This window comes from Ammodytes marinus (assembly GCF_949987685.1).
Source record: "Ammodytes marinus genome assembly, chromosome: 6".
In the NCBI taxonomy this organism is placed as follows: Eukaryota; Metazoa; Chordata; class Actinopteri; order Uranoscopiformes; family Ammodytidae; genus Ammodytes; species Ammodytes marinus.
The window spans coordinates 8,941,883-8,961,603 of NC_137235.1; the positions used below are offsets into that span (position 1 = coordinate 8,941,883).

Genomic DNA, 19,721 nt, shown 5'->3' on the forward strand with positions numbered 1-19,721 from the left:
AATGGAAGAAAGCATGTCTGTCTAACTGGGGAGCCAGCTGTTCCAATCACTCAATCTCTGAGGTGAAAATAAAACTGTCATTTGTCCATCTCATTTGTAATAATAATAAAACGAATGATGGCGGCATATCACACACAGCTATGGCTTACTGGAATAGTGTTAATCTGCTTCGATACCATTTCAAAGATTATAAAATATAATTTTTGATGGGGGGAAAAACGTTAAATAACATTGTATCATGATATAATCTGTCCTGATATTGCAACAGGAATATAATTACCTGCTGGTGTAAGCATGGAGTGTGTGCACACAGCTGAAATGAACCAGGTAAGCCTTTAAACTTGGGGTCACTCACACCACGGTTTTTAGCCAACATGACTTAATTGGCTTGTGGTGTGTAAATTTAAAGTTCTATTTTAGACATTCAAATATTTGTTTTCTCCTTAACTCTCTTTCCTAAACTGTCGCTATGTCAGTACAAAGACAAGACTGATATCTGACTGACATAAAATGAATGATTGTGGCGAATTGGACTGTTTGGTTACTAAACTAATCTAGTCTAATCAGTCAGAGTAATTGAATACATTGAAAAGGCAAGTCACTAAGTTGTCTCACTCAAAACAAAATAGAGATAGTAAAACTCATTTCAACATCATTTATAAAGGCCATAGTGTAACTGCACTCCCACACAAATGCTCTTTCTTATTTCCTGCCGATTATCTGCCCAGGTTTATGTTTGGTGGATCTAAACATTTCACAGCGCATGTTTTGACTATTCATTGAAAGACAAGCGCAGGTTGCAGAAGAAATAACATCAGTTATATGACTCCCCGTTGACTTTGAATATGGCCTAGCACTGTTTAGCTCTACCAGGCTTTGAGAACAACGCATTAAGTTTATTTAGAATAAACTCAAAAGTAACAAAGTTATCTTCTTGAATCAACTGACTTACCTCAGTTTGAGTCAAATTAAATTTTCTTTTTTTTCTTCTTAAACCTATATGCCTTTTTTTAACCAGCTTTTTTAAGGACAATATGTCAGTTCAAATTCGGATTTGGCAAGGAATGAAGTTCACCTTTTGGACCACCTTTTAAGCAAAACAAAACCAGGACTAGCCAAACATTAGTGTAAAAACTCACCCACCAAGTCCCATTTTTGGTTTTTAACAGCTGGCTCCTTCACTAGCAGCTCCTGGGGCCTCATTTATCAACGGTGCGTACGCACAATAGAGTGCGTACGTGGCTCACTAAGCAACATTTGCGATTTATCAAAAGTATACTTGACGGGAAGAAGTGCGGTGTTCCACGCACAATATAACCCATGCGTACGGACAAAAAGTGGAGAAAGGAGAACTGGCGACTCCAGTCGGCAGATGAATGAAGTACGAGAACGAATGTGTCTGTGTAAAATTAATCGTATTAAGCCATGCATGCATGTCATACATCGGGAGTTCCTTTGCAAAACGGATAAAGCCATTCTTACAATTAATATGCCTCGACCGATTTTTCCATGGAGTGATACCAACAAAAACAAAACGAATTAGGATCTTAAATAGCCTACAAACGGAGACATATGAGTGCAAATAAAAACAAAATAGCAACGTTCGAATAAACTCTGCAGTTATTAAAGAATAACCTATCTGCATGTTGTGGAATTAATTCTGATAATATTGAGGTGGAATACAGCCTATTACTTTTACACTGACGCTGTTCTCGATGCCTCAGTCAGGCAGACAGGAGTGCACCTTTTCATACACTAATGATAAGCCTACTGTACATCACATAGGCTACTGTGATTTTTTTCACGGCTTTTAGTCCGTTTTATTTATGTGTTTTTCTTTGTGTTTAAGCACGTCGCAATTGTGTTTTGAAAGGGACTGTGAAGTTTATTATTAACCCTCCGCCGCCCGTCACTGCCCCTGGATGAATTCTCCGAATCTGTATCTCATGGGGGGTCTCAGTGCCCCCCGCTCGTGGCACAAACACTGTTGTGTGAGTGAGGATATGCACTTGTTTGCGTCCACTTTTATGTCGGATCACTTCTTTTTATTTCGGCCACAGCGTTCACAGAGATCGCCACAGGCTGCACTCTATCGCCTTTACGCTCACACTGCCACCAAACTATATTTTCCCTGTTCGCCACTTCTCCAACGGCTACTTCGGGGTGACCGCAGTGATCCACACCGTGTGGAGTTTATTTTTCCATTTCCCTTTCAGTCGGCGATTGCCACTACCGCCTTCATGCACTCAGTAAATGATATTCATTCGGGCGTGTCGATGACTATGTATGGGTAAATATGGGCGGTACGTGAAGCCCGCAAAGGCTGCGCCACATTTAGAGTTGATTGTGATTTATAAAGGGAAATAGGCGTAGGACGTGAGTGCGCACTGCTTCATAAATCGGAAAATATCTTTCGCACGCACTGCCCTAAATCCTACGAAAGCAACCTTCTAACGCAAATCCTACGCAAAGTTTGATAAATGAGGCCCCTGGGCAGTTGGTGGACACCTGCAGGTGTCAAACCTCCAGTTTCCACTAGCCTATACTCAAATTCTGTAGTTGTTGTCCTACAGGAATAATTCAGTTTTATTACATTTTCTGCCTTATTTTTTGAAGTTTTGCCAACAGTTTTTATCAGACATGGTAACTAACTCACCACAGTAATTGCTGAAGAACATAGGGACATCACACTCTAGGTACATTAGTGCAGCTGTTAGCTTAGCCGAAAAAACTCCATCCAAAAACTCCAAACAGTCTGGAAAAAAATAAATATAACGCTCAACTTCGGAGAGTGGCGAATGCAACCAACATAATCCAGGCTAGCTAGCTAGCTAGCTACAACAGCTCCAGACGTTCCTCACGCCAACAAGGAGGAAGCACGAACAACAAGACTTCCACAGAGCAAACTGCAAGTTTCTCTGCTGTGTGGTTCTCCAGTCTACGGCCAATCAGCAACGATGAAACTTGACGTTGCTTCTTGATTGTCCAATCAAAAGCAGAATGTAGAAAAAACTGCATTTGGCAGAGTGCGTGGACAACTCATGGACGTATTGTGGCATCTGCGCGTGGACTGAAGTTAGCAGTTCGTTTTATAAACAGCTTCCCTACGTGTTGTGCTGCATTCAGAGTCGTGGTAAATCTCAAAACTCTCGTTGTAAAGAGTTAGTTAATACACTGCATTTCATCTCAAATAGGCCTAACTAGGCTATAAGCATGGTAAATGAAGAAAATACCCCAGGGTTGATGAGATAGCAATGTATAGGCCTTATTATGATGTTCTTGTGTTTAAAATATGGGCTAGAAACTAGACATAGCGATAGAAGCCAGGGGGAACACCTGTAAACAATATAGGCCTAGGCTAGTTCCACATCGATTCACCATTATTCACAAATTTTGAATGAGCCTATACGATTATATACAATAGTTAGCCTATAAAATCTTATTAATAAAACCTGCATGTTCTCTGCTTTATGAGTTGCCAAATGTCAGCTCCAAAAAGGTCATTTAGGAAATGCAGACATCATTAATGGTAGGCTATAGCCTATTGGTTAATCCTGTGTCTGACACGTTTTAAATGTCTGAAGGGAAATAGGCCTGCTTCAAACAATGTGTCTATTTGGTCATCTAGCAATATCTGAAAACCTCTTTCCCATTTTTTCTAAACAAATAATTATCGCCACTTAACGCAGCGATTGCCAGATTTCGAGTAGCCTAAGCCAGGATTTGCTTGCTTTTTAAAATGCTTCACTCTTGTTCATACCACTTTGTGTCTGTACAATTGATTGTAATGCCGTGAATGTTTTGGAAAGACGGTTGTGCCGGTGTGTGCCATTATCCCCATCTGTATGATTCATCACATTGAGACTACAAAACACAGAATCTTTACAGAGAGATCAATGGAGCAGCAAGATTGCACCATGGAGGAGTTTATTCACCTGCTTTCCACTCCATCTTTCAGTGTGGCCATTTGGAAAAGATATAAACACTTTTGCTTTCAGACATGGCCAACACGTTGCGTGACCTAGTTTATTTGGAGCATAATGAGGCCATAAGGATGATAAAGGTGGACATTTCTCTCGCCCTAACAGGTGCAACAAAACTAACTAGAGAGTGACGGAGATTTTTAAACAAGCACCGTCTGTAAATGTCTACAAAGTCCTAAAAATGTCCAATCAGTCAAATTAAGTGGAAACACCTGTGTGTGAGTGTGCCATGGTTGCGTAAATCTAACTCTATGTCTCACTGCTGCTGTGTGCCGTCAGGCTGAGGGGAAAACAAGGCTTTTGTGCTGCACTAAGCTCCCTTTCCGAGTTCCAGACTGTTAATCAATCCGCTCCACCCAGGCTTTTCTTTTACTGTCTCCTTAATGATAGAGGAACTATCTTTTCTCCGATCAGATCTGCACAGTGACTTCATCCCACCATCTCCCCACCAAATCACATGTTCTTTGTTCTCCTTTTCATTTACTGTCTGTGACAAATCCTTTCTGTCTCCTTTCCAAGCACTTTACCCTTTACATGTCTGATGTATGGAGCCCCAAAGAAAATGGCAAGATAACAAGACAAGGCTCTGACCTTGCATTTTTCTTGCATATTCTTTCTGTCGTAGAGGATCTGGAGCCCACACACTGTTTTGTGCAATTGTATTCACTGTGAGTGCCATAGCTAAATGCTTCATGTGTCAAGTGAAAATGCTGGACTGCAGACAGGGAAAGGCTGGTGGGTGACTAGGGCTTGGAATTCAGTGTTCACTTGTATTAATGCACGGAGTCGGCCAGGCCCGGCTTGACTGTAAGCAAATCAAATGAGCCACATCTGGAACAACTATTCAAGAGGAAGTTTGTTGGGATTATTTTCTTATAATATCAAAAAACATACTGGAGTCAAACTGCATCTGCAAGTTATATTTATTTTCATAAAAAATTAGTCGACCACTTTGCAGATTCATAAATGAATAACTTAATCATTAAAATGTCAAATGCCAAAAAATGTCTTCTTCGAATTGACATTCTAAGATGTTAAGTTTACAGTGCAATTCAACAGAGAAATGCAGGAAATGCACACATTTGAGAAGCTGGAACTAATCAATGTTTGGTATTTTAGCTTGGTAAATATTTGGGAAGACTGTCAAAAATTATAAATGTTTCGTCAATAAGTGAAGAATTAATTGAGTAGTCTTTTCAACTCTAAATCAAACATCCACTTTCCATTACACGCTGAAGATTCTGAATTAGTTTTTGGGCATTTTTTGCTTTTATTAGACAGTTTTGGAGACAAAGTGATGAAAAGGAGCACAGGAACCTGGGTCCGCTGCGACAAGGACTGAGCTCCATTGGGGGTAGCTTTTTCGATTTATTCAATTATTTCCATTGCAATATAAATTCAGATTATATCATGATACAATGTTATATAACTTTTTCCCCCCCATTAAAATTATATTTTAAAATCTTTAAAATAGGCCTGTTATCGAAGCAGACGAACACTATTCCAGTAAACCGTACCTGTGTGATATGCCGCCATCATTCGTTTTATTATTATTACCCACTGTTCTACTAAAATTCTACTTAAGCACCTGTACACAGTAACTTGTTAATAATTGATTTGGGGGGAGGCTCCAACCAATACTCCACGACCGCCCCCATTTCCCACACAGTTTTCATCAGTACCTTATGTCCCCATGTGATTGCTGAATATCATGGTATGAAGAAAACCTGAGTTTCCTTCCAATCTGAGTCAACTAACTCTGAGTTTTTACTAAACCCGCTTTCTTGAAATCAAACAGAGACAAACCTAAATCCTCTGTACTGACTGTAACTCAGCCTGCTGGGTCTCATCCCCCTGACATGAAGCAGACAGAGAGAGTAGCTCTTTCCATTAGAGAGGGAAGAAGAGGAGCATGTTGCGCTGACTGGAGTGTGGGCCTGTCAATCATCGCTAACTCCTGCATTTGGCATTTCAGTCAGGTACCAAAGGTGTGTTTGGTGCCAAAGTACCTCAAGTCAAACAGGCATTCAGACAGTGTGCCTGCATAAGAATATTTCCTCGCAGTAAAGTGGGAATAACAGGGAAGAGGATGGAGTTTCGGAGGAAAACATAGTTCAGAGTGGAGATGCAGCCATGTTGTTATGACTTTTTAGCAGAAATGTAACTTTATTGTAACATACTGTACATCTTCAATCTCCTCCACCATCTGTTCTATCTCTCTCTCTCTCTCTCTCTCTCTCGCTCTCTCACACAGACACACACACACACAGACACAGACACACACACACAGACACACACACACACACACACACACACACACACACACACACACACACACACCGCTCAACATGTCCTTCCAGATTCATTAGCATATAAATGACTCATACACATACACACACCAAGGCAATGATGCCATTACACAGACGCTTCTTCCAGTAATGTTAAGAGGTGAATGCAAAAATATTGGTGTGTGTATAAGCAGACTCTGGTGGTGTCCATAAGTGTGTGTGTGTGTGTGTGTGTGTGTGTGTGTGTGTGTGTGTGTGTGTGTGTGTGTGTGTGTGTGTGCCTTTGTGTGTATGTGTGCCTTTGTGTGTATGTGTGTAAGTGTTGTTCCAAGCCTGATGAAAAGGCTTTTAGGCTAATTACACGATAAGAGTGTGTTGCTATCGAGATGAATTTTAATCTTGCCCTTATCCCTCTATCGCTCCCTTCGTCACACACACAAATGTTATGTGCAGACTAACACTGCACTGGAACAGGCTGCAGCTGCGGCCGGATTTTTAAATGAGTCATTACAGGAGAATACATTGTTGTTATGTGTGTATGTCTCTATTATTGAGTCAACTAAGTAGGCTACATCATGTTCTGACAAAACAGGTTCATTGCTGATACTTTTGCTTGCTGAACATGTATTTTTGTTTCAAATAAAGGGTTAAAAAAGGATATGTTTTAGGGGAGGCAGATCCCATTTATGTTAACCTTTTTAAATCTGGTTCAACAGTGCCCTCTGTCCAGAGAAATTTAGAACTGCAACAGAACAGATCAAAATCGACACCACAATTCAGTTTCATCTGAAAGGGCCTTTCAATTTGTGTAAGTGCCACCTTGCCTTTTGATGACACAATTTCCCTATTCTGTGTAGAGCCAGGTTTCATTTGGTCCCAGTTAAAAACGAGAAAATACATTCATTTCAGTCATTTGGTGTTTTAAGTTAGAGGATTATAATGCTTTATAAGTATTCCAAGAAAATCATACATTCAATACATTTTTATTTTTTCAGCTTCTCTTTTTGCAAGCCTTTGTACTTCTGTTCCATTCAAAAAATATTTTCTTGCCTGTGCTGTTAGAAAGCACTCTGCCTTGGCCAAGTATAAGCTGATTTACAACCCAAACCATTTCATTTCATTTTAAGACTGAAAGGACTCGAAAAATGATTCTTACTTTCTCAGAGATGGGTGTGTCCAAAAGATTTTGCTTTGCACACACATAAAGAAATAGGCCCCTTTTCACAGAGGACATTTTGACATCTCACAATGGAAAGAGCAAAGAGCTGAAATTTTCAATCAATTATGGCTGAATTCCATTTAACTGCTTAAAGGGTCCTGGTACAGTGCACGGTAGCCCACTGTCACACTGTCATGACTTACTGGCACAATTGAAAAAGAACACAGCCATCGTTAATGCTATTAACACCTGTGATTTGCCTATGAAAAGTTATAGGGAGAACAATAAAATATCTGTGTTCTTGTAAAAGCATACATCTGTTGTGCAGAGCTGCACAAAATTGGGGAGTTTAGACTAAAAAATGATGTCAAATTACTGTAGGGTTATGAAGGATGAAAAACAAATTTTTGTTCAACAAAAGTGTGTGAGTCTCTGTTTCTGAAGATGAAAATGTTTTACACACTACATTTGTATTTCTGATATCAGAAACAGCTTTTGTACGCTCTAATTATTCTGTCATCTTTAATTATGACAGGTTTCATCAGATATCAAAACTCTATTAATGTAGCCTATCCTTAGTGGGCAACTTAAGACGTTTGGTTACTGAAGTGGGTGTAATAGTAGAATCTCTAATCACGAAAAGAAAACAGTTGCGATAAATTTAGCAAGTCAAATTGGGAGAGGATAATTGATATTCAGGGTTTGTGTTCTCTCCGACTTTGATGAGTTGTTTTCTCGGCTCTTTGGCAACAACTGTGAGCATATCTCTGGGTTTTATTCATTCCATCACATCTCTGCCAAATAATTAAGTAATTATTAAGAAAATCAATCAATTGAGAAGATATGTTGTAGTAGATTTTGTGTTTTGTGGGCTGGTGTCTAAGTAATGTTTAGCAATTAGGCCATATCAATCCAATCAGGACAGAAGGCTTCTGCTGTGTGCACACTCCACCATCTTGGTAACAGTGGGCAGAGAAGAGACGGCTGGAGTACTCGAGGTTTGACCAGACCAAACTGGCGTGAGTGTGGCAGATTATTGTTGTGGAGAAACTGGCCCTGAATCAGCCCTGGATCCTTTGGCTGATTAGCTTCTCTGGCAGGAAGGCTGTAGAGTAGAGAGAGGGGTCTCCTCCTCATGCCTTGGATAACAGTTTCTCGGAGACAGGGACTGGTTTGTATACAGGCATTGTATATGGCTTGAGTGGCTGCTTAACAGAGGAGAGAATGTGTGGATACATTGTGAAATGCAGACTTAGTTTTTAAGCCTGTTGAGTTTCCCTGAGAGTAATAGCATACATTTCTTTTGTCTTCACATCTAAACTACAACCCCAGTCTGATCTGCTGGCCTGTAATACAGTATAGCTCCTCTTGATTACTTTTGTTTTACTCTTTGTTGTAGTACACTGCATGCATTGAACTTGAGGCACATTAGCTCATAGACGTTTCACTTTGTCAGTTTGTTTTAAATAACCTGGCAGAGTAGAGCAAATAGTTGCAAAATATTTTGGGTTCAAATGCCTTTTTGCTGACCTTCTAATCTGTATTAATAGTTGGGCTGATGATCGGAGATGTTCCTTTTGACTAATTTTGATATTTCAACATGGAATGACGTTTTCATTGTTGTTACGGCAAAATGATTAAATGTAATGTTTGAATGTTGCTTGTTTGTGCAGTAATGACCTGTAAAGAAACATCAGATAATACAAGTAGGCCTTGGACTTCTTAAGATTTGACATTTGAATGTTGGGGTAAACTTCCCATATATTGTGCTGACATTAAATCTAGACCATAGCATTGACCTTTGACCGTTACTGTCAAAGGCACACTATGCAACATTTTAATGAAAAAAAAAATTATAGAGTCGCACAAAAATAATCCCTCTCATTGATCACTTCTGCCCTACTAGAATGTGTGGTGGTGTGTTCATCTGCACAGTTTGGCACTCTTTAACCCTAAAGACTGTATGGAATGCTTTTAACCCAGGTTCAGATGCTGTAGACTGCTGCCTCTGTCGTGTTGCGGGCGCCCCCTGACGGTGCTCCCAGGCAGAGCAACGGCGCCCTCCTCATCGGTCCGCCCGGAGGAAGTGCTCCTGCTCCCACTCCGCTGCCCAAGTTCACAAACCCGCTGTCTGTATGTGTGTGTGTGCGGAGAGTTTGGATGGGCTGTCCCAGCGTGAGGTTCTCTGCTCGAACTATAGTTTTGATTTGGATAAACGGACCGACTGCTGATCAAATCGAGATATTTTTTCTTGCCAGGACGGACTAAAACATTTAAACTTTTTGAACTGGTGTCGTTTCCTTGTAATCCGTATTAATTTTTTTGTTGATGGCGCGGTGTAACCAAGATGGACACGGGTTGTCTGCCGGTTGGAGACTAGATAACTGCTTCACCCAATCAATCTAAATGTAGAATTCATCTAATAATTAGTTTTAAACGTATTACTTACCAACTGGATGTAACCGGACTGGGTCATTTCCTCCCCAGAGGTCACATCCTAGAATGAACATTTTCCCTCTGAAGTTTCGGTGAACTTTCCCACGACTCGCCATGTCGGGAGTGGTCCGCACCCTGAGCCGCTGCCTGCTCCCGGCCGAGGCCAGCCGGGACCCGGGCAGCAGCAAGGAGGGGAGCAAGGAACGGGACGCGGCGCAGGAGCGAGAGGCGAAGCGAAGGAGCCGGGAGATTGACGCGATGCTCGCCCGGGAGAGGAGAGCCGTCAGACGGCTGGTGAAGATCCTGCTGCTCGGGGCCGGAGAGAGCGGAAAGTCCACATTCCTCAAACAAATGCGCATCATTAACGGTCAAGAGTTTGACAAAAAAGCACTTCTGGATTTCCGGGACACCATATATGAGAATATTCTTAAGGTAAGAGAAGAACAGGGTTGTATGGGGAATAAGTAAAGCCTGAGAGGCCTTCAGGGAAACTTTACAGCCATGAGTCCAAAGTTTAGACACCCAGATTAATAATCAGTGTTGACAACTCGTGTTTTTGTCCTATAGTTTACATTCCTTCATGAACATAGGCCATAAAAGCTGTCTAACCATGTTAATATACATTTTAACTCAAGAATGTGTGAGAAAAACTGAAATCATTACTTTTGATCAGATCTGAAAGAAGAGTTAATTAACCAGTCTTTGGAAATGTATTTATTACTTTGAGCTGATATAATTAGTAAATCAGTTGTGAATGTGAGGATTTGTTGTTTTAATTTCTCTTCAATGATGTGAAACAAAAAATACTGTCAAACAAACAAGCAGGTGTCAATTTAGGCTCTGGGACATTGTGACAGACATGTCTTTTTTTTACCATTTCTGACATCTTAAAGACCAAATGATTGTTGATTTAATGGAGACCATAACCACCAGATTAATAAGTAGTAAAAATAATCATTGTTTACAGCCCTTGTATTGACGTTTTCCTCCCACAGTTTACGTTCACTTACACACACACACACACACACACACACACACACACACACACACACACACACACACACACACACACACACACACACACACACACACACACACACAGACACTTATTTAAACACACAGACATAGTGTTGACATAGTGCATATTTTTATCCTGAAGTGTGTGTGTGCATATGTGGGGTTGTCTTGTGTGTGTGTGTGTGTGTGTGTGTGTGTGTGCGCGCGCGCTTTCCTTTTGTTTGCTGTCATGGCTGGCCCTCCTTCACCAGCTAACAATACCAGACTATTCCTGAGGGATGAGCACATCCGCCCTGAGTGCCACACAGCCCAGACAAGGATGATAAGAGCCTGCACTTCTGCACAGACCAGGCAGTATACAATACCCTCCCCTGAATACCAGCATACAGTGGCGGTGCTGTCTTGGGCCATCATGAACAGCAGCCCCCCCCCCCCCTTCCTCACCACCACTTAACCCCCTTAAAAACAGACAATGAATGATGTGTAGGAGGTTGTAGGAGGGGCAACGATTGGAGGAAATGCAGGATTTGTTCCTGCCCCATATCCATATCCATATTCACAGATCTAAAGTAGTAGGCTATGAGCATTTGAACCCGCTCATTAAATATTAACATGACACTACAAGCCTGTAATCCCTGGCTCCCACCTCTGTCGTTATTCAACAGTCAGAAACTATTCATTGGCCACTGAGGTCTATAGGAGAAGATACAGGAATCGGTAGTAGTAAACAACATACCCCCACTGCACACATACAATATATTATATAATAACATTAGAGAAAAAGCACCAAACTCAACATGACTCCATTAGTAGAGCAAATAGCCGTAGGTGCATTAAGTGAGATCAGATGTTACCTGAACTGTAGCGTCTGTGGTTTGGAACTTTACCGTTGAATCAGAAACCCCCATCGTTCATGGGAACCAAATGTTAGAGAAAGAGAACAAAGGAGGGATAAAGCTGAAAGAAAACTAACAGGTGTGCAGCACAATTAGGCTCAATGATATGAATATCACAGAGGTGGAGAGTTCAGGTGTAGTTCCTCTCTTATTACACCTCAAACAACGGACAAATCTTTAGCATCATCCATGTCAAAAGAACGTGAAACTAAAAAACTGCTGGTCTTAAAGGTGGAGTCAGCGATTCTGGAGAACGCTTGTTGTCAAAATCACTTTTTGTCAAAATCACTGAATATCTCCTCACTGTCCGCTACCTGTGTGTGCGCTGAAAAAGGCTGTTGTAAATACATCCCTAGGTTTTGTAAATGGGCATGTTGGCAGCTAAAGTGGACCCCCTTTTCTTACATACCGTTTGTTTACATGCCCTGGTTACATAGCCTCTGTATTAACACCAGATTTATTTTCAGTGCACACAGAGTACGGATAAGTAGCGTATTGTGAGTAGATATTCAAAGATTTTTTTCAAAAAGATTTTGACAACAAGCGTGTAGCTCTCTCAATTATTATACATAGGTTTGCTGAAAAACTGAGTATCCTCAAATGTACAAGCTGTACCTCTTGGCTAGAAACAGGCCATTAATAATGACAGTTAAGAATCCTTGGTTTTTATCCAATTTAATTTCTCAATTGGGCACATGATGGTTTTGAGTTTCTCCATATCTCTAATTGGCCTTGTTAGTCTATCATTTCTGGTAAACCAAGCGATTCCTGAGAACAGTCAAAGGGGATGGTGACCCAAGTTCACAGTTTGATGGGATTGTTGTTTGTCTTTCTCTACAAAGAGTGGGCTCTGCAGATTTTTTGAAGCCCCTCATCATTCTGTCTCCTTTCATTTCTGCTTTAAGGTTGGAAAAATCTTCTTATTCCACACTGTCACTGTCTTCGCTGGCTCCTCATTTAAGCTATTGAAAACCCAAAACTCTGGGGATCGCAACTACAGCTTCAAATAAAGTTCTCTGGGTTTCAATCCTGTTTTTACTGATAACATTTTACAGAAAAAAAGTTAATTATCAGTTTCACTGGCTAGCTGCCTGTTTGATGTATTTTGCAGTAGATTTTGATGTCAACTGTATTAGTGGGGGAGGTTTTCTGTCTCCACATGTTTTCAGTGAAGTAAAGACAGGCATCGTTGTTAGAGGAGGAGGGCAGTGCAGTTCATGCTGCAGGAAGGGAGCTGCTTCATAATTACAAAATAGAGATAAATGAAAAAGGAGCTCGTCTTCACTCCCAGCCAGCTGCCACCGTAGGCGACTGCTAATAATGCCACCGACCTTATGACTGTGAGGGGAAAAGTCTTTACTTCAGACATTGGGTTTTTAATGTTCTTCTAGCTCTATGTGGTCAGATACCACTGAGGGGCCAGTGACACAGAAGACAATTACCTAGAGCCCATCTTTTGTCCAAGTCTGCTTCCCCCCTTCGAGTAGATTGGGCTTGAAGGTGCCAGCATGCCCCATCAGAAGCGGTTTTCAGTTGGTGGGATATTTTCGTAAACACTCTGCACCTTTATGAAGTCGGATTTCTGTAACTTTCTGAAAGCGACGATCAGACGTTCACTGCCACTTTTTCAACTCAATCTTTGAGTGTGGCTGTTCAGATCAGGTATTAACACTTGATTTCCGTCGAGGTTGGATATAATTTTGTAGAAACCACTTCCTTCATAGTATAACCGGACCTTTCCAAACGGAGGCTACATCTTTGAAGGGATGAAGTCCATGTAGGTGCATCCTTCAGGGGACCTGGATGTCATGCTATACCTCCAGCTTCACAGACACATAAATACTAGTATTTGTGTGTTGCTTGCAAAGCTTATCAACTGTAAGTCCTAAAAAGCAGTTCAAATACCATGGGTATGATTTAGGTCAATTATTTTTAAAGTTACAATAGTTGTCGTGAAATGTCCCTTCAACACATGAAGGTCAACTAGATAATAGCCTACCAGAATAAAGGTCGAGGCATCTGCATAACGTCCATTTATCTGTGGAAGGCTGGAAAGCAACGGCACAGTTTCACTACACACAAAGTGGGCATGTGATATTCTTCTAAACAAATGAATTGACTAGGATAACCTGCATTGCAAAAAGACCTGCTCACATAAGAATATGGGCAGGATACCGGTAATGTCCTACAAATGGGGGCAAAAGAAGACTGCATTTTGAGGGCCAATTGAAACGGTACAGACCATTGGTGTCAGATGTGAAAATCGGACACAAGACAATGTGGACAAACACATGTTTTTTTGCCCTACAGGAAAGCAGACATACAAACATGCAGGCAGACAGGAAGAGAGACAGACAAGACTGGAGGATTATGCAACAGATACACATATTAGATCATCGATTTGAAGGAGCAGTTTGGCTCACAGACACAAACTGTAGATGATTACATTGGTAATAATCATGAGGGGATGTGACTCACACTGACTCTCTGTTGGTGATATTTCTGCTGCCGACATGCCAGTGTTCGATCTGTGCATGTGTCACGTGTGTACGTGTGTGTCTCTTTGTGTTAAACTCTAGCTTGTTTTTTGTTTGTTAGCGTTACTCATTCCTACTGCCAAAACGTTTTAAATGAGGGATCAGACTTAAAAACACACCACAGAAGTTAGTCAGAGTCGCTTCCTAGTCAGACTACACAACACACACACACACACACACACACACACACACACACCACCACAAATACGCACTCTTCAGTGGTGAGATATTCCACTAAACTGTCACGTCTCCACACTCCTCCTGCTGCATCAATCATAGTACTGGGAATCTCTATTCTAATTTCCCTGTCTGAAATTTCTCTTGAAGTTTTTTAGAGGATTTTTCTCGTCTTTGTAGAGGTTTATGTTGTGAGCCTATAAAGCCCATTGAAGGCAATATTAAGCTGAGCAAATAAAACTTTGCCAGACTTGACTATTGCACAAGAGTTATATGAGTCATTGACACACACACACACACACACACACACACACACACACACACACACACACACACTCACACACCTCTTAACCTACTGTGACCTCTGAAACACCTTGTAGTTGATTGATATTGTTTGCTGCTTAGTCCTCTGTTGTTTTAATCGATAAGTGAAGCAACCAAGCAAACAAGGCTTTAATAATACAGCAAATGTTTGAACTTTAAGATGCTGTGAAATAAACTGAAATGATGACGCCATAAAAATAAAAGGAAAGAAAAAAGAGGTAATGGTTCAGAAGGCAACAACATAGTGATGGTAGAAGTTTTGATTCACAAGCAAAAACTGTACGTAATGTCGTACTTTAACCAAAATAGGCTGCCAAACAGATCAGTAGATCCTGAGCTGGAACGAATGAAGGGATTAGATAAAAAGAAGAGAAACAAAAAGAAGATGCAGGCATAAAAACACATTGAATATCTGTGTCTGTGTGTGTTGGTTAGTTTGATCACTTAGGAGGAGACCTCCCACGCAGTTCAGTCCACATGATTCTCTTCAGAAAAACCACCAGCAGCAGCCACACATGCACAAGTTTGAGTGAGTGAGTGAGTGAGTGAGTGAGTGAGTGAGTGAGTGAGTGAGTGAGTGAGTGAGTGAGTGAGTGAGTGAGTGAGTGAGTGAGTGAGTGAGTGAGTGAGTGAGTGAGTGAGTGAGTGAGTGAGTGAGTGTGTGTTTACCAGTAACACTAGACTCTGTGTTGACATTTTTCCCAGGAAGCAGCACATGCAGTATGAGTTTTTTCCCCCCCTCCGTGCGGTCAGGAAACATTTGCACAAAGTTGCTGACACTTCAGAATGCAGCTGTCAGGCGGCCGCACCACATCCAGGCATCATATTCGCTCATAAACATAACTGTGTGTGTGTGTGTTTGTGTGTGTGTCTTCTGCAGGGCATGCGTGTGCTGGTGGACGCCCGGGACAAGCTGGGCATCAGCTGGCAGAGCTGTGAGAACGAGAAGCAGGGCATGCTGGTGATGTCGTGGGAGGGGCGTGTCGGAGGCTCGGGGGTGGAGCCAAGTGAGTTCCAGCTCTATGTGATGGCACTGAGCGCACTGTGGGCCGACGCTGGCATACAGAAGGCCTACGCACGGCGCTCCGAGTTCCAACTGGTGAGTAGATTGGCCCCCATGACACACAGTTAGCCTTTTAAAGGTGCGCTGTGCAGTTTCAAGGTTTGGGGATTTGTTTACATGTGTGCAGTTAGTTTACAAAACATATTTTCTCCACATGTAATGCTTAGTATTATTAATTCTATCATCATCAATCAATTATTTTGAGGAACTTGGAACCAAACGTAAGACTTGAATATGGTTGTAAACCAAACTGTGGGTTGTTTCGGGGCTCTCCAGGAGATTGTGAAGTCCTGTGAGTTTAATCAATGTTTGAAAGCACAGCTGCCGCTTGTAAGAACAGCTGCTTGTAAAGGATGATGAAGTGGATGGAAGGATGACTGTGCCTAATGACAGTTTAAAGTAATGTTTCCCTCGAAAATTAGTCTCATACCCCAGAATGATAGTGATTGTGTATTGACATTCAATTCTAACAAGAAATATCATAGCAGTATCAAACCAGCCTAAAAAAAGAATGTCCCACACAACTAATGCAGCCGTACTTAGCCATACTAAGTTGTATGGACTCTATCTTAAAAAAATACTAAAATATCAATCACTTCTGCTAAATCCTCCCAGGACTCCTCTTCATTCATTGCCCAGGAGTCATGATCAGTCAGAGATTACTCACTGGCTGATATGATGCTTCACATTAAATAAGTCTCAGTAGCCAAAGAGGATCCAATGATACACCAAACATCGCTACACGTTTTTTTGTTGTTTTTTTTTAAAGATTTTTTTTTGGCATTTTTATGCTTTATTGATAGTGTAGAGACAGAGTTGAAATGGGGCAGAGAGGGGAGTGACATACAGAGAACGACCGCGGGCTGGAATCGAACCCGGGTCCGCTGCTGGCCGAGGCCCATGGGGGGGACGCCCTACCAACTGAGCTACACATGTTTTGTTGCTTTATACTGAGTCAATGCGATGGGAAAAGGAGAGGGTCTGCCCTTTTCTTCTTTAAAGAACACATCAAATAACAGGCTTAAGTTACTCATCATGCCTTTCCATCATTTCCAAATAACCGTTAATGAAAAACTTAACTCTGTGTGACTGCTCAGTAGTTTTGTAACTCCAGTGGCCCTGAGCTGTAAATGTTGTTCCCTTCAGTCCCATAAATATTTCCACATCACTGCAGTGACGTCATCAGTCCAGAGGAGCAGATATCTGCATAGTAACTGATTTATCACGGCCGGGAGTCACAACAAACGCTAATAATAAACGGCTCCAAACCTTCAGAGGAAGAAAGCGGATAATATCAGTAATGGTTTCTACCTGTCAGCTAAAGAAAGGAGTCGCAGTGAAGGAGAGTGGCGCAGAGTGGAACGCCCGTCAAAGTGTTTATTGTTTTTCAGCTTAGCTCTCACATTTTTCCCCCCTTCTGTTTGGAGACTTTCCAAAGATGTAATTATTTTTCTTTTGTCTGGAAATGGAGTCAGTGAAGTGGAATCTTGTGTAGTTTCATCTGCCACGCTACACTGCTCACTTTTTTGTTGTTGTTGCTGTATTGAATAGATGGGGTGGAAAAGGCAGTCTCCTTTTTATATTGAAAGTGCCACAAAAGTATCTCTGAAGCAGGCTTGATTAAATGGCACCTTTCACTTAGCCAAAGATCAGAGGGACGTGCAGTGAATTCATTGAGTCTTGATGACTTGAAAAACCAAAAGAGATCAAGAGCTGACACTGGTTTTGTAACTTCCTTTTGCAAAGAGGATTTTAATTCTAGCTTTTACAGGACAAAACAAGGCAATTTAATATCAAAAAGGACACATTTATATCATGTCTGTTGGGTGGATGAGAGCTTGTCTCTGTCGTAGTGCCAATTTGTAAGTTAGGCCAATAATTACAAATATTTAAACCTTTGCCTAGCTGCTCCTATCAACATTATAATGTATATTAACAATGCATCAAGGGCTATGAGTGACTATGTTAAAGTAGCAGCTTCTTTGTCGTGATGAACAGGTGGTCAGAAAATCAACTCCAAATGAATGATGACGTGGATCTTTTGTCTGTTAACAGCTCCCCCAAAGTAGCTACAAGTCAAGTAATGCAGGTTTATAGGAATGATTAAAATACCGAATTATTCCTTTTTAAAATCTTCCACATATACAAAGAGTAACATTGGATGCCTAGATGGAAGCTGTTTGTCTGGTATGTCAAGTTGAACTATCCTTAGCTTTCCCCCCCGATGTCTAGGATCATTCCTTTCTCTGCTGCCGGAACCGAACCAAATCAACTGAGACGGCTTTAAAGCAGCCACTTATTGTAGTTTAAAGAACAATTTATGAACAACAGAGCAGCTGCAGAAGCACTTAGCATTACAAGTAACTCTAGAAGTGTCTACAAATATGTAGTGAAAGGCCTGGCAGACAGTTAATGAAACCTACTTAATGCTTCTGCAGAACGTCACCGATGATCAGCGACCGTATTGTCGACATGAGCGAACGTCTCCCGGCAACGGCCCCTCCAGATGCTTTTTGTTGTCAGTGCAGTTTGTATCGGGTGTAGCGGCCAGTTTATATGCATGTTATTGGATGTGACAAGGCAAGCAACACTCTCTGTTGGGAGCTGTAAGTTTGACCTTTTGCCTCGTCGCACAATTTATCAGGGACAATCTGGAGTCAGACAGAAGCCACTTCCGTCTCCCTCTCACTTAACATACTGTAAGTGTGTGTGAGATGTCAGCGCACAGCTTTCGGGGTCAGACTGTCTTGTCTTATCTGGAGTCGCTGTATGATAAAGCTAGTATGGCCCAGCTGCACAGGCTAGCAGACGGCATTCTGGCCTTAAAGGATAAGGCTGGTGTTAGTCTGCATGTGTCTCTTTCTTTGTCAACAGAGTCCAACAAAAGACCAGCAATGTTTGGAACATGTATAGTCTGTGTATGTCCTGATATAGCGTTTTCCTGCCATAAAGCTTCATTATGGTCCAAAAACCATTAAAAACACATCACTGAGTCACAGCGTTGCACTGGATGAAATGGGCCTCTGTAGTTTGTTTAGAGTCAATCCCACATACACATCCTGTTGCTGTTAATACTCACTAGTGTATGAAAATGTGTATAAAAGTAAAATATTTGTATTTTTTTTTATTTGGTTTTATATACTTAAATATCACACAGCGCTGATAAAAGTTGTGTTTTGATTGGTCAATCACAAAATTACTTTGCCATTCTTTTTTTCTTAAATTTTTTTCTTAAAACATAGCTTATTGTCTGTGTTTTTGCGTGCTGCCATTTTACTGTTCGTTTTTATGCGCGACCTGCGCTAGACGGACACAATTAGATTCTAACTGCTGAACACAGTGGAGCATTTAGCAGCTAAAGAGTCAGATATTTGTCTCAGGAGTTGGTGGAGACCAAAACAGAACTAAAAGAAGATCCCAGGGGCTCCTTTCTGTGTGTACTTAGGTATGGATGTATGTCAAATTTTACTTTGCAAACACTGCCTTGCTGTTTGTCCTTGTATAGGCTGTATTGTTTGGCCTGAGTCGTGTTTTCTGAATCTCTACAATAGAGGCGGCGAGTGCACAGTTAAAATGAGCCTTAGTCAGAATTGTCACAATTATGGGAATTGGCTCTGCAGCTCTCCTGTTGTGTTCCTATTTGCTGACAAGCGCCTTTTTAGCTTTGTATGCAAAAAATAAAAGTCTATTACTCTTTTTCTAAAGATTTACAACTTCAGACCTTGGGCTTGGTAGTGAACCTGGAAACTATTGAGATTACTGTGAATACGAAACATATAGAATAACCCCTTATCGTTTCAGAGTAGGCTAAATGTGCTGAGTTAGATGCTCTCTGTCTCTA

General features: G+C 41.3%; 1 protein-coding gene across 2 annotated transcripts in view; it reads left to right on the plus strand.

Annotated features, from left to right (window-relative positions):
- The first annotated feature begins 9,570 nt into the window (after window positions 1-9,570).
- gna12a (guanine nucleotide binding protein (G protein) alpha 12a) overlaps window positions 9,571-19,721 on the plus strand; it is a 17,145-nt gene continuing 6,994 nt past the window's right edge. For both annotated transcript variants that reach the window (XM_080030006.1, XM_080030007.1), the window contains exons 1-2: window positions 9,571-10,298; window positions 15,698-15,916. In XM_080030006.1, the coding sequence (XP_079886132.1) occupies window positions 9,981-10,298; window positions 15,698-15,916 (537 nt within the window). In that variant the 5' untranslated portion in view covers window positions 9,571-9,980. The remainder of the gene's footprint in view (window positions 10,299-15,697; window positions 15,917-19,721) is intronic.